At 38.1% G+C, this 16500-nt stretch overlaps 1 protein-coding gene across 1 annotated transcript; it reads right to left on the bottom strand.

Annotated features, from left to right (window-relative positions):
- Positions 1–1639: 1639 nt before the first annotated feature.
- LOC134675211 (sideroflexin-1) lies at positions 1640–16202 on the bottom strand. The gene is made up of 9 exons (XM_063533421.1): positions 16013–16202; positions 12872–13040; positions 11388–11542; positions 10224–10341; positions 8794–8869; positions 6194–6282; positions 5495–5622; positions 4523–4707; positions 1640–3676 (listed from the first exon to the last, which is right to left on the bottom strand). Exons 2-9 carry the CDS (start codon positions 13021–13023, stop codon positions 3617–3619), a joined length of 963 nt encoding a protein of 320 aa, XP_063389491.1. The 5' UTR covers positions 13024–13040; positions 16013–16202; the 3' UTR covers positions 1640–3616.
- Between the last annotated feature and the right edge of the window lie 298 nt (positions 16203–16500).

Here is a 16500-nt window from a genome sequence, read left to right as displayed (position 1 = left end):
ACGGGTCACTCACATATTTTAAGTCGAAAAACGCTCGACATGCACCGAGACTGACTGAAATAACAAGACACGCTCGTACGTTTCCGTGAAAATACGATGGAAAATAATATGCACTAAATCCGTACTGAACTTGAGTTGGCTTTAAAATACGGTACTGTGGGAGAAACTGAGAAAGAGGCAAGTATAAGCTGTCAAAGTAATAATAACGCGAGCATAATACGTCAACACCTAGCCTGTCAAACTATGGAAGCTAATTAGAGGCAGCTATGGAAAATGGCGTCACGCAATTCCGCAATCGTGTCGCAATTCCGTCAACGCTCCGTCGAGCAGCAGCCACAGAGTTGACTATACATAGTAAGTTTTTTTAGCAATAGAAAGAAGGTAAACGATCTTGACATGTCTTTTAATTGAAAAACGCGTTTTAAAATCAGTAACTATTACTTATGAAAGCAAAAGAATATAAATGATCGTATTAGGATTCATAATTGTTACATATTCACCGTAACTTATTTTTAAAATGTGTTTTTCAATAAAAAGACACGTCAACATTGTTTATCTTCTTCCTAATGTTAATAAAAACGAACTATAGACGCCGACGTTCGGGAGAAGCTATTGTAGACGCCAAAGGATCGTTCCGATGAGGCCATAAATCTTTAGGTCGGCCCCGCCCCTTTTACTACCTGCTTATAGGGATGCATGTCACAACCTTCGCAGATTATCGATGGTGGTATTTATAACAATAATTGATTACGTTAGTTTTGAACTAATTGTATTAAAAAATATGCTAATAATTTATAACTTTGTAATAAATACCATAAAAAGAAGTAATATAAAAAATATCAATGAATAAAATCTTAAACAATAAATTTAATTTACATAGTTTTCGTCGTCGGAGCTGTCGGTATCACTGTCATCTTGTAAATTTATTACCAGACGGTTCTAAAATATTAATGAAGCCCTCTGTACTATAATAAATGCAGATGCATACCTACTGTTTCATCGAGCAAGCACAACTCATCGATAAGAAATATCGACTTTAGCCGCATCCTTGCTGACAACTCGGTTTATTACCCTATCGGAACGATCGTTTGCCGTCTATTATAGTGTGGGGTGTCTATAATATACGCTTTTTAAATTGTAAATAATTATTAATAAGAGTGTTTGTGTCGTTGAGAGGAAATTATGGTAACTAAGTCTTGTATTCAATTGATTATCATTGCCTTAGTAATTTTATTCTAAATATACGATAATTATACGGATAAATATTTTCATTTTTTATTAATTTTAGTGTAAATCCCTTTTGCGATACTTACCACCAACAGACGTGGCTCACTCCGCGGTTTCGTCGTTTTGCTACTGGTAGCTAAAAGTACATCCGTTCCGCCCCAATTTTGGGGAAAGCCATAAGCCGCGCGTTGCGCTGTCGCCACCTAGCGACCATATCTGTGCTGATCGTAACAGACGCGTTTTGTTAGAGAGTGAGTCTTCTGTACCTAGTACTATTATTTATTCTGTGCCACCAAAGAGAAAAGAGTTTGGTTATTATTAATTTTGGCATCATGCTTTCATTTGTAATGGGCAATTTAGCGATAGAAATAACGTTCAAAACAAAAAGGGCGTGTAAATAATAATCCAGATAGCCAACTGTCAATATTTATTTTTAAATAAATTTAGGTTCAAATGTCAACATCGATTAGGACACTAGGTCGTCCTTTTCCATTCCATTATTGTCTGAGATTATAAGATAACCTATAACTATCAATTGACGTTTCTTAAACAATATTACGCGATGGCAGTGACGTTTGGGGTCATTCATTAATTACATCACACCTATTTCTAGGTTTTTTGACCCCTCCCCCTTCATTGTCACATTTGGCAAAACCCTCCCCTGGTGTGACGTCACATTTTTTCAACGAAATCGGCAAATAGAATTAAGTCGATTGTATTATTAATATTTTATCAAAATATTTTTGAAACAGATATATTAGTAATTTTGTAACTTAAGCGAATAAAAATTATTATCGTTCCAAAAAAATGTTATTTAACTGTACAGCCAATGGAATAATTTGATTAAGTTAAAGTGACGTCACAAAGTTTGTGACTCCCCCCTGTCACAACATGTCACATTTTCTTGACCCCCTACCCCCCTAAACATGTGATGTAATTAATGCATGACCCCTTTTATAAGTAATCCCGTTGTTTTACAACGAGTTTGCGTCAAATTCAAATTATCAAAAATGCAAGTAAAATTTTGAGCTAAGCTATTTCGTGTATTTTCATAAATTTGATTACATGATTGAATTAAAATACACATGCATATAATAAGCTCAATATACTTGCTTATATTTTTTGTGACCACCAAGGGTTATACCCTTGTGTGGTTACTACATTTGAGAGCCATTAATAGTACATTATTGTCGAGGCTCGGAAGTAGCTACTTGCAGGCTGAGGATTCGTTTTAAACGGACGACCTTGGGAGTCCGTTTAATTGAATCCGAAGCCAGCAAGTAGCCTTCCAGCCGAGTCATATATAGTGCTTTTCTCAAAAATGGTGCAAGAAATATAAATATCATAGAAATATTTTACAAAAGCAACATTCTTACGTATATATTTTCACAGAACAAAGCCCTTGCCGCCTTTTTATTTTTTTTAATAAAAAAATAGAAGTGTATTTTTCTGCCGAAAATACGCCAACCTATTTGAGACAGCTAAATAGTCGCGGTACTAATCATCTGTTTGGCTGTTTAATGGGCCTGTGCCTTCATTTGATATGGCCATTTCAACTTTTAAAAAGTTTGGAACTCGACAAATAATGGAATTTGTATGCAACATTGCAGTCCTAAAATCGAGACTGCAATGTTTTTAACTTTTTAATTTTTGACTGACCATAAACTCCGCGCTTCGCGACCTATTTTTTAAACGGCAAAGTCGACTTTGACGTCCATTTTTGAGAAAAAGCTTTTATGGGGTTTCCTTACAAAGTGACACATATTCATTGCTTTTAAGTTTAAGTATATAAATCGGAATCAAATAAATTTTACCTTTGCAATATTGACCATCAGCCGATTTTTAACTTCATTTGAGGTATTTCGTATTGCCTCAAAATTTGGGATAGTAAATTCTAAGGAACTTAGAGGCGAATTTATGGAATGTAATATCGACCTACCAATAATGGAATTATTCCACGGTTAGGTCAAAAATGCAAAAAAAGTAGGTATGGAATCAGTTTGATTCAATCGGTCTGATAGATTTCTCCCGATTTTTGATATGGACGTCAAAATGATATCACAACCAATAAAAAATTAGCTATCTAAATATAACGAGGTAACAAATAAAAGTAATTTCCCTCGATTATCACTTGCAATTTATAAACAATATTATTGCCATAATTATTTTCTATACTCGAGGTACAAATATTGCACACAATTATAAAAACAAATATAAAAATATTAATAACAAATGATAAACCCTAAAAAACGGCTCTAACAAACAATATAGTTATAAATTAAAAAATAATAGACTTAAAAAAATATTACGTCACGATAGGAATGTTCTTTGGAAAGTAATTATTATATATCTACTGGATTAATTTACTTCAGCGTAGCTATCCTTAGCTTTAGAGTCCCTTGTTGAAAAACACTTCTTTCGCTTTTGGGAATTTTGCCTTCGCGATTTTCTGAAAACGGAATACATTATAAATATTAGATTAATAATGCAAAAATACTAACAGCGGATTCTTATAAATCTTAAAATACATCTCCTTGATATCTCGGACTTGTAAAGGTTCTAAATGGACCATTTACTAGTTATAAGAAGGCAGTCTTGGAAAGGCAAATATATCTATTTGCCGGAATACACAGCGAGGGTAGGCCTCCGTCAATGTGGGTTTTATTTTGCAAAATTTGTGTATGGAAGTTTCAGCAGGAGAAAATAGATAAGAAATATACACGCCCCAATGTTCAACCGTCTTTGAAGTGTACTGGAAGGCCTAGGGCTCAACTGGAGGGAGGGACAATTGCCTGGCTCTGGGGCTGGGGTGACGGCTCTGAGCCACAGATTATATAATAGTTCTGAGCTTCTCAGTGGAATTTACTGGTGGTGTTGATTTCTCTAATCAGATACAAGAATGTCTTAAAAGCGAAAAGAGAAAAAGTTTTTGGCAAAAATTTCATTTTTGGTACAAGTTTTTATCGCTGACTGTATTTTTCTTACGACAGACAACGAATACTCATCGAGACAATTCTAAAAACCCCTAACACAATCGGGTTGCATTGTTTCATCACAGAGTTCCTATGGCCACCTCCTGTCTCCATCATCAGATAAGCTCGATGGTACCATAATATTGCATTGTCATGCTATTTATACATGCATGCAAAATTTCAGCTCAATCGGAAACCGGGAAGTGGATCAAATTTAACTTGCAAGATTTGATTACACACAGGCAGACAGACAGACAACGGTCACGTGAAACTAAATAAGAGCTTGTAAAAACTGTGAAAGCATTTTCGTAAATGTCCAGTACCTGCAGCTCCGGTTCCAGACTGTCCACGGAGATGGAGGCCCGCTGCTTGAAGAGCGCGCAGCAGAGCGGCGTGGCGAACACGACGCAGAGCCCCACGAGCCCCATCTGGAAGGGCAGCACGCCGCGCGGGTAGCGGCAGAACAGCCCCCGGGAGCGCGCGTAGTTAGTCAGGAGCGGCGTTAGGGCTGGAACATGAAAACATGTTTCAATCGGGTCGCTAACTGTCAAAGGAATCCAGATGACGCCAGTATAGGTTTTCCCTTTCTCTAGTTTTGTTCTATGAGATTTGGCTTAGAGAGACAATTTGATACAATTCTAGGGATTGACATGAAAACCTGTACAGGTACCATCTTTAATGTAGGTTCGGAGAATCTCTGTCTCATACCAAAATTTTGGTTAGTCGAAGTTTCGCATATACACTTGTAAAGCGTTTGATATCCTACCCTTGACTTGATAATGATTATATCTACTCTTACCAAAGTCTGACGGAACATCTAACTTACAATTTGTGTAATTACTTAATCTTATAAGCTGGAACTGGACACAAATTTAGTAACAACAAAGTCTAAGATTCCTTTAACAATATAAAAATTCTTCGGAGGTACCTCAGGGATCAAATCTCGGACTATAGTTTTTCTTGAGAAGAAATTTACTAATGCCAGGAAGAAACAGCCATGATGAGTCGGGATATACACTCGACACCTATTACATCATGTACGAAGACTTCTGTAAAGCCTTTGACACCCTTGACAATTATTATATTTGTAATCAAACTGAAGACGGAAGATTCATTTTAACTTATCTTACATTTTTTGTAAACAATCATAAAGACTAACACAATTTGTAATGATCGCGGGCCTTTGATTATTTTACCAATAATACCAATATGACATTTCTTCGGGGGTACCTCAGGGTTCCAATCTAGGACCACAAATGTTCCTGAAACTTGAAAATAAATACTAAAATACTCACTCATGCCAGGAAGAGCCATGATGACTCGGGATATGCACACGAGACCGATGCCGCGCCGCGCCGCGCTCGTAGAGTTTCCCACCGGCTGCCCCTCCGCGGTGAAAACTGGTGTGCCGTCTATCAACTCACTGAAACATAAATTTATGTAAAATTGTCTGTCTGGTGCCTCTGTCATGTGTATCGAGAGATATGAGTTCTGAGTACTTTGTAACGACTCGACTATAGCAATAATAAAGATCTTTATGAAAACATAATGACCCGAGTTAGTAATTTTAAATTGGAAAATAAATATATATCTACGTTTTTGTTTATAAGTAGTATTAATTAAGTACTCATAGTTACTCGTAGATGAAAACAGGGTGGGAGCTGTCATCCCCTGTTTTTTTTTATCGTTGAAGTTGTGTTATGAGCTAGTTCTGGACAGCCTCAAGACTAAGGTTTCCTCACTACTACTACTAGGTTTGCTTTAGATCGCGCCTTCTCTTATAGTTTGCGAAAGGAACGGCTCCTAAAATCAAAATCTCAGATATTTCCTGTAACTGACCAGAGGTTTTACCACGGTTACCGCGAATCCGCGAACCACTATATTCGTCCGTCTATTTGCCTCTTCATCGTTCGAATATGCAAGAGCAATAGAGGGTGATAACGAAAATATCGATTTTCGCTGTAGGTCCTTAGACTACATTATCGTATACACACCTACTCCTCATCATGGGGATGTTGATGAAATTGGCGCCGCACACCGCGGCAAAAGGCACCAGCGCCGCGAACACGGGGTTCTTCATTTGCTACGCGTCGAAAAAAAAAAAATATGATTACAAATATACTAAAATAAATATGCGTTTAATAAAATAGCCTTCATCCAGTAATAAAATTTGACCGCGCAGAAAAACCCAATGGCCAATAGGTATTAGTTATCTACATCCCTTTATTTATAATCCCATAGGGATTGAATATCAAAGATTAATCCTTTACGCTTTAACCTTTTGTAGAAATATAATAATACAAAATAACTTTCTCCCCCTCTCTAGCCGGGCTAGCACATGATTGGCGCGACTATCTCGCCGCGAGACAGACTACCGGCCATCCCTTTATAATTATAATACAGTTAGAAAAAGACGCGTAGTTGTCTCGCCGCGAGAAACTGTCGCGCCAATCGTGTGCTAGTGCTAGGCCTACAGCATAAGTAGGTATACGAAAAGGTAGATTAACAAGCCGTTTCGGTCCTTCCTTTTATCTGTTTAGGATGTACCTATGTTGTAGTCAGTAGGTAACGATACGGTTTTATAAATCTAACAATATACTATTACAATGATGACAAAAGTGGCTAATAATCTTCAGATCATGAAAAGTAAATATTGTCCTTTCGTTCCTAACGCTACGTCTTACGTAGGCGAACAACGCGCGAACGCGGCGCGGCGCGGCGCGGCGAAAGCGGCCGCCGCCGCGCCGCGCCGCGCCGCGCCGCCTGACATTCGCGTGCAAATCGCGCCGCACCGCGTTCGCAACGAGATCGCTTACGTGGGACACTTCTATGGGCATCAAAGGATTGATTTCGCCGCGCCGCGCCGCGCCGCGTTCGCGCGTTGTTCGCCTACGTAAGACGTAGCGTAAGTAATTAGAGCAATATATAGTGTAAAGTGGATAGGTAACCATTCATGGTTAGATTGTTCAACATCTTTTTGTGACGTCAACTTTACATGTCATCCGATTAATCCAAGGTTACCCGCTGGTAATACTAACTAAACCCTGGACAACCTGTGGCCTATTTTATAAAGCTACAAGTTACAATTTACAAGCGGAAGTCTTGTTCTAATACATAGGGTTAGAAAGAGACTTCCGCTTATAAATTGTAATTTGTAGCTTTATAAAATAGGCCACTGATGGTTCAGATAAAAATTTAATTAGTTATTCATTTCTGAGCGATAACTCGTAACATTGCAAGGGATTTTGTATAATGATGTCTCGTGAATGTCAGCTGTACCTAACACATAGAAAAAATTGTAATTTCCTCAATGAAGAAAAAGTAGTGGATAATGTGGCATTAGATATTAAAATCCGGAGTTTCTCTGTGAAAACGAAATAATAATATTTAACATCTCATCTCATCAAAAAGCCGAAGACAGAAACAAACAGTAATAAATAGCCTAAAGCCTTAAGTTTGCGTTGAGGCGACGGTCCTCAGTAATGAGGGACTGCAGATGACTAAAGGGGGGCGAGAAGGCATCCACGAAGAAGAAGCGTTTGTCCAGTACCTATCTAGCTGATCACCTTCTAGTTGATGATATTGACGTATCTCAGAAGGTGTGAAAAGATTTATTTTCAGCCACACTGTTAAAGAGATCGGAGGCACGACTGGCGAGTAGAGTAAATATGTAAACAGTCGACACACCTCCTGCCGTCATATGTTTACTGATAACGTCCGGTGATAATTTCCACTAATGATAACACGAAAATGTGTTTTTCCTATCATACGCGGTATTTTTTTAAAGAATTGGCGATTTAAAAATAATTACTTGATAAATCTTCCGTGCTTATAGTTGATAAGGTGGGTAAATCATTGTAGGGCGTAATTTCGTTTGTAATCGTTCTCTTGATAACATTTTCGATAAAAAAATCACACATCACACATAATTATTAGCAAATTAATTTAGAGTATTTTTAGGAAGTAAAAACGCAATTGTTACTTTTATACCTATCTCAACTATAAATACCTATCCTTATTATACCAGATACATTGTAGGTAATGCATAAGGAAATAAAACATAACACATAATTATCACTGCCATCAGCGCGTGATCAAATGATAATCAACTGGCCAGAGAGTAGACTTGAGCACTAAGGGCCAGTTACATCAACCACAGTTAACAGACTCATCACCGTTACGCAGCAGAGATCTATGAAACTTCCCATACAATAAAATTTTGCAATTGCTTTAACGGTGATAGTCGGTTTGGTGCAATTGGCCCTAAGTATTCTAAATACGTTGATGTACTAACATCCACCCGCGACTCTTTCGCGTAGAAGTCATTCAAAACTTTCAAGAAGAGTTAAAAAAAAAGTCTTCCTTGGTGCATATTTGAAAAAAAGGTTTCTAATTCTAAAGTCCTATTTCATACCATAGGTATACCTACTCACGGATATTCGGTTACGGACTACATCAACACAACGGTTTTTGAGGAAATCTCTTCATATAAAATAAGAAATACTTATCGCTGAATCGCTCGTCAATTGTCAACAGTGGTGCGAAAATGTCTACCTATCTATGTGAAATAAGACATATATTGAAAGTTCCTTACCTTGGCTTTGGCATTGAGGTAGAACGCAGTACCCATGGCACCACCGCAAGCAGCGCAATATGATGCCAAGAGTTGCCTGAAAAGAAATGATTGATCCTTCGCTCAGCATTATTTTGGTAGGCTTATAAAATACAAACATTTTAAGGGGTTGAATTCCACAATGGTAACCAGACACTAAAAAGTCCAGAAGCAGTCTTTGGAAACCAACCAGCCTGATGCCAATCGTGATGAAAGCAAGATTTGCAGCTTTCCTGTACATTTTTTCTTTAGTAATCCCACGTTACATGATAGGTACCTACCTAATGCATACTTAGGGTCTCCCAAGATATATCGACGCGGAATCGGCAAAAGCCGATAGGAAAAATCTTTATATGTATGCGCAATAAGAGCGAAAAAGTTGCCTTTCGGCTAGTTTCACATCGGCCGGCGCCTGCCGACGCGTAGACGGCTTTTTCGCTCTCATTGCGCAAACATATACCTAAGGCTTTTTCCTATCGGCTTTTGCCGATTGCGCGTCGATATATCTGGAGAGACCTTAAAGTTTATTTCAATTTAGAAGTAGTAGTGGATTTCATTCGACACCCCCTTTTGGGAGGGTGTGAGTGGCCTCTTCCGCTTTCCAGCTGTGGAGGCTGTGTCTGAGGGGCTACCGCGAAAACCGAAATTCGCAAATTGCGGGGATCTTTCTCTTTTACTCCAATAAACGCGTAATTGGAGTGACAGAGAAAAATGCCCGCAATTTGCGAACTTCGATTTTCGCGGATATAGCTCTGGTCGCGCCCCACCTTGTGGGGCGGTCGATCGCGCGTCACTTTTGGGACGGCTGTGTGTCTGGTGTGGGCCAGCTTTGTCACTACCAGCCGTTATCCACCCCGCGACCCCTAGCCTGGTGATACCGTTTGAGCGGGGCCTGGTTTCGGAGCCGCAGAGGCGACCGGGAGCTTAGGCTGACGTGATTTAAAAGTAGGTATAGTTCGTAGCTTCCTAATAGAGCCCGACGGTTAATCCTATTGTCTATTGTTACGTAAAACCGCACGTGCTACTTACCTGCAAAAAAGGGTCTTAATTATTCTATTTGGCACCTGAGCGCAGGCTAGTCCAACGCTCATAAAACCAGTGTAGGTGCGCTCTCCGATAACGCGCCTTAGTTACGCATCTCGATGACACATTTTAAACAGGTTCTGTAGCGTTCGACTCGCCGGCACTCAGTAACCGAAGTGCGGAGTTGAAAGGACCACACACATCTTAAAAAAAATTAGTTCATTTTGAATCTTATTGCAATTTCCATAGGAGTTGTAATTCAATTATCTGGGTAAAGTGAACGAACGATTTTTTATGCAGGTGGTTGTGGCACGAGCAGTTTTACTTAACAATAGACAATAGGATTAGCCGTCGGGCTCTATTAGGAAGCTACGAACTATAAGACTTACGATTTGGAGATGGGCGCGGTGCCTGAGCGGTTGGTGTAGTTGACGAGAGCGTTGAACGTTTGATTGACCCACTGCCAGAACATGGTCGCCGCGTTCGTCTTGTAGAACGTGATCATACCTGCAACAAGCGTAATACATTTTCATTAAAAAATAATTTTCAAATCGGTTCAGAAATGACGGAGTTCTCAGGCAACATACATTAAAAAACCGGCCAAGTGCGAATCGGACTCGCGCACGAAGGGTTCCGTACCATTACGTAAGAAAACGGCAAAAAAATCACGTTATGGGAGCTTCACTTAAATGTTTATTATATTCTGTTTTAATGAAATTTTCAACTGTGACAGACGGACAGAGGAGTCTCAGTAACAGGGTCTGATTTTTACTCTTCGGGTAAGTAACCCTAAAAAATAACGGTCGAATTGATAACCTCCACCTTTTTTGAAGTCGGCTAATTAAAATTTGAAAAAAACGACTGCAGATTAAAAGCGAACTGAATAGCTAAAAATTATTATAATGTCACAATAGTCTATGTCACTTGGGATTCTAATGATACATCATACATCTAAATCGGTAAAGGCATTCAGAAGTTATGAGACATGAACGCTGAATCTAAAATATTTAAATGCAGGACAAGAAATCTATGTGTGGTATTTCACCCATCCAATTTCTTTGTCCAATGTGTATTTTGTCTCATATTTTGCTTAATGAGGGAGTGAGACGCAATGACATTGGACCAAGATATTGGATAGATGGAATACCACCCTATTGCATGGGCCTGGGCGGCCATTCGGCCTAGCGCGAACATTTTCTCGCCAAGAGTTTATGCGGAAAGAGAAGAGTCGTGGAATGTATCGTCGGGTGACAAGCAAAAGCCACTAACTAACACCATTGAAATTATTGGACAATAAACCATGTTACAAGTGTAATAAAGTGCATTGTTACTTTAATTTTTTGATAGTTCTTAGTGACTTGCTTGTCACCCGAACGGTATGTAGCCCAATACATTCCGCGGCTCTTCTTTTTCCGAACAGACTCTATTGCGCTGTTAATATAAGTACTCTTTATCGACATCGATAGCTTGTCAAGTGTTCATAAAACGATAAAACTATCAGTTAACTTTGATAGAACATTATTTAAAGGGAAAGGAACAAAAAATTTACTTACAGCCAGTGATAAGTGTGTTCATAGGCGCCTGAGCAGCCATCCGGCCTAGCACGAACATTTTCTCGCCCGTGTCGGGGTGAAATGCGCTGTCGACCAAATACTTCATCGACCATAGCTTGTCTTCATTCATTCCTTGCGGCATCTTCTTTGTTTTTCTGTTGACAAGCAGTTTGATTATTAATATCCGTAATTAACGCGGGTAGAGAAAGAATCCGCAAAGTAACGCCTGATTCTATTCACTATTTAGTATATAAATAATTAAGTCTAGTCAATCGTAACTCATAGCATAAGTGGCGGATTTGCCTTAATAATAAGGCCCAGTAGGCCCGCGGGCCTAGAGCGGTAAGACATTAAGGGCGGCAGCAAGGCGGCAGTATATAGATGGGTGCTAAAAAGGGGCGGCTAGTAGTTACTACAAGCCCAAGGCCTGGGATATAGGGCGGCCAAGACAGCAAATCCGCCACTGAGCATAAGAAGTGTTTGGAAAGTTACCGTTCCACAACCCAGAGCGACAATGATGTTTAATAAACAAGTGCTAGACATTGATCGTCATCGCTATTATACAAACACATGTGTCTTCATTAATGGTGTACATAACGGGGTCATCGATTTTATACATCTGGTCGTTACTCTTTCAATAGTCAAGGACAGGGTCCCTTTGTAGAATACTTTTGTATGTTTATAATCTTGATTGTCTCTATGCTTGATAGATTAAATTACGTACAACAAAATAGTTGGATTTGCATAGTAAAGGCAGGTGCACACCATGATACGTCTCCGCGGCTCCTTTCGTAGCGTAGTAGATCGCCAGCGTTGCATATAGGAACCGCAAACGATGTGACTTATGATAGTTGACCCTCATCTCATATCTGTGGTTGACTGTACTCAGGAAGCCTAAAACTTGCGGCAATGGAGTATGCCGTTGTCACCCGGCAGTACCTACTTACCTAAATCTCGATAATTTCTGGTGGATCCTGGGATAGTAGCGCTAAATTTGCATTCAATAATGTGTCAATTTACTATTCAGACGGCCTCTAGCAGATTCCTACCAGGCAATGAGATCAAAATTCAAACAGTAGGGTCAAAATTCTTTTCGTTGTCTTATTTTTTGTCCCCAATAAATGTGACTGAGAGCTTTTTGTATGGGGTGAAATTTAGTTTTTAATTTTTCTCGTGTAAAATATAATCTACATCAGCTAAAAGAAAGACGTGATAGCACTCGACTTTTTTTTATTTTATGATGGAAGACGGAAATAAATGCGTGACAAAGTGGTAAAACACGAAACGAAAATAATTTTGACCTTACCGTCGGGGGCGACGGGTGACAAGCAAAAGTCACTAACTAACACTATTTCAATTATTGGTCAATAAACCGTGGTACAAGTGTCATAAAGTGCATTGTTACTTTAATTTTTTGATAGTACTTAGTGACTTTTGCTTGTCACCCGACGTTATAACGTCTTTACTGAGAATCGAATATTTACTTGTAATCTGAAACGATTTTTTTAGCTTCATCTAACTGGGCGGACGTGACAAAAATGTTGAGTGGGTTAGTGAGCATGAAGAAATGCTTCGCTCGGCCAATGTACGTCTCCTGGTCATATCGGGATCCTGATAGGTCTATTGGCTTGGACATTCTGACTAGGTTGGGTGCTGAAACAAAAGAAAGGGTTTTTAGTTTAAATATTAGTCATAGCCTCCAAAAATCCAAAATCATGTCAGTGAAATTTGAACCTACAGTGTATAAGAAATAGAGTTGATTTTACGTTGTTTGAAAATGGATCGAAACAAAGCAAAAGCGACTACGTGTCTGTTCCATTTGAATATGGTTTAAATTCTATCAAACTGAAGAAGTACTATAGGTAGGACATTGGGTCTTAGGAGGATAGATGACCGTATAGAGTTTCTCGAGGGGCAAGGTACTTCAAAAAGTACACCTAGTATGTTGCATTGCGTTTGTGACATCCCCTGAGATGACCGTGAACTTCGATTGTATGGCGGCGTCTAAGAGATTCGAGTGATTCTAAAAATGAAAATGGACCCAAACTTTCCAACGCATCTTTGTCTGTCTGGTAGGTACTTAACTTGTAAATTATATTTAGGTACGTAACTAATGGAGTACCTAATCGTCTCGACGTACTTAGCTGTAGGCCTAATACTACATACAAACATTTTGACATAGTAGTTACTAACAGGAACATAATATTTAATGACTATTAATAGCTCTTATCACTTTACAATAAGGTTTACATAATAGTCGTGAATTACGTCAATGATCTCAACTGTTCTGTTGAAATGATAAGTGATAAAATGATAACAGAGCAACTTGTGCAACTTCTTACATGAATTTCTTAGCACTATCGTACAGCCAGAGGGCCTACCGTGAACCACGTTCGACGTGATACCTCCCTGTCACACTTACGCACGAATTTACAAGTGCGACAGAGAGGCAACAAGTCGAACGTGGTTCGCGGTAAGCCCTAGCTTAGGCTTAATAAAATTTCCATTCACTCTCGCATATATTAGTAGATTAGATGCCATAACCGCGAAAATCGAAGTTCGCAAATTACGGGCATCTTTCTCTGTCACTCTTATCATGCCTTCATCGGAGTAAAAGAGAAAGATCCCCGCAATTTGCGAATTTCGGTTTTCGCGAGCGCGCGGTAGGCCCTCAGGGCTATAACCGCGAAAATCGAAGTTCGCAAATTACGGGCATCAATCTTTGTCGCTCTTATTACGCCTTCATTGGAGTAAAAGAGAAAGATCCTCGCAGTTTGGGAATTTCGGTTTTCACGGGCGGCCCTCTGGCCTTATGGCTGGACTAAGCGGGCCATTTTAATTTCATAGTTATAAAAATATGTGGTGTATTTTAACAGTTTTAAATCCCAGTTGACAATTGTATCTAAATATTAAAACAAACACAATGACAACGAACTTTGCTCTATCGATAACAGACTAATGAATTCATTGTTACTTAATTATAATTAAGTACAATGAATTAGATACGTTTTAATGGTAAAAAGTAAACTATTTCGACTATGCAAACAATATGAGCCTGCCAATATTATAGCTAAATTAAACTTTATTGCAACGAGTTAAGGTTCACTGATTAGCGGACTAGTGTCTGTTTGTACTGTACAAATATACGTCAACTAACACGACGAAATGTCGTAAATGATTGTTTGAAACTGTACAGGCAGAATTTGTAGGCAGTCGTTGTGTTCAAAATTATCTGCACATGCTCATTCTCTGAACATAATATCATGCTGGGCAAGTTACTAATTAAAAGTTACTAGTTATGTAAGTATGTTGGCACATAAATCATCTTCTGATACCAAAGAAAAATTTAGAGACATAATATCATATTGTGGTGACAAGCATAATTTTATTAGCGTGATAATATAATTTTGCCGCTACTTCTGCTGTTGATTGTAGGTGCTATTTCTCACGAACACGGGAACCCACTGTGACACAAAATGCAGCGTATGCGAGCCATCCATAGAAATATTGAACGTTCGTGGCCGTGCCGTGCGCCGCTGTGGGATGGGCAACAGAGCGGCTACCGCGAAAACCGAAATTCGCAAATTGCGGGGATCTTTCTCTTTTACTCCAATGAAGGTGTAATTAGAGTGACAGAGAACAATCCCCGCAATTTGCGAACTTCGATTTTCGCGGTTATAGCCCTGTTTGCGGAATATTTTCGCTCGCTTCTGGTTTTACAAGGTTATAATTCTTGAATTGAACTTGATTTAGCTCTTGGTTTATTTGCGTATTTATTTACCAACTGTTACACAGCACATTTAGTTAGCAAAATATTCACCCCTATTGTAAGGTTAAGAAAAGTTTTGTATAGATAATTTAATTTCAGACACCTAGGAAAATGTTAATAAAAAAAAACTTAATCTATTTAATATTTAAATATGTACCTGGCTACTTATCTGATTGCCAGTGTATAAGTTGTATCAACAATTATTAGAAAAGAGATAAAAACGATTCGTAGGTATGTGATACGATGAAAAATTCATATGTGATAATGATAAGTGATAATACGTAGGTACAATCAGCTCGTCATGCTGTTTACAATCAAAATAAGGATTGATAGTTATATAATTTTTATTATATTAAGCGTTTCATGTACACGTGATTTTATGTGATTTATTATGGATTCAGATAAAATTGCACGTTACTTATTGCACTCATACACTCAACAAACAGTTACATTTATTTTAAAATTTGAAGTGAAATAAAATCTATCGTTTTTATCAACTACTGTAAACATCAAAGGCATGATTTATATTTATTTTAAAATTCAATATCTTATTAAACTTAAGCGTTAATTATAATTGTAGGACATAGATTTATCTCGGAGCCCATCAAAATAACAATAAGTTAGTTTATCAGACAAGCCGTGACCCAGAGTCCCTCAACCTTCTTATCATTTCTTTCGCAGAGCGTAACACCAACACGTAATTTCGATCGATATTTCACACAAAATGTATACCTAATTAAATAATAACTTATTCACGTGTGTTTTAGTCAATGTATTACGTAAATTATTATTAATAAGTATTAATCAATATGGGCGTAAAGCTTTATTAGGTGGATAAAAATAAAATTAGACTTACCTTTTTATTGCTATGTTTGATGTTATAAGCTCGGTTATATATTTGTGTAATATTATTTTTCTGTTTAGGATGAACTGTATTGGTACATTTTGTTAAATATTTCTGGTGCTATTTCAATTTTTCAGTGGTTCTTATTTAAATGTTGCGCCGTGACAAGCGCTCGAAAAATGACGTAAAATCAATTCGTTTTCGTTAGTTGAAGGTCCATTGTTTACTTTGGCGCTAGTGTAGAAATGGGTGATAACATGATTTTAGTTTAACATATTATGGAATCAAATGGCTAATTCGAATATTTATATTATTTTATTTATATTAATAAGGGGTAAATAATTATATAAAATATATATTCTTCAAAATTATGTAAAAACCTGTGACTGGAACTTACAAATTTCTGAACGGAGTTTTGCGGTCTGTTATACGGAGACTTTATTTGAAAAGTATTATTTGATGAATGTTTTCACATTTTTTGCTGAATTAAAAATATTAAG

The sequence above is a fragment of the Cydia fagiglandana genome, chromosome 21 (genome assembly GCF_963556715.1).
Source record: "Cydia fagiglandana chromosome 21, ilCydFagi1.1, whole genome shotgun sequence".
Taxonomy (NCBI): Eukaryota; Metazoa; Arthropoda; class Insecta; order Lepidoptera; family Tortricidae; genus Cydia; species Cydia fagiglandana.
This window is presented reverse-complemented; position numbering and strand designations above follow the sequence as displayed.

What these genes read in the sequence shown, in the direction of transcription:
- LOC134675211 (XM_063533421.1), bottom strand. Translation starts at nt 13,023, where the DNA reads ATGTCCAAGCCAATAGACCTATCAGGATCCCGATATGACCAGGAGACG. An exon ending in AAAATCGTTTCAGATTACAA is followed by an intron (nt 11,543 to 12,871) that starts GTAAATATTCGA and finishes GCTTGTCAACAG; the next exon opens with AAAAACAAAGAAGATGCCGC. An exon ending in GTCTGGAACCGGAGCTGCAG is followed by an intron (nt 3,677 to 4,522) that starts GTACTGGACATT and finishes TTCCGTTTTCAG; the next exon opens with AAAATCGCGAAGGCAAAATT.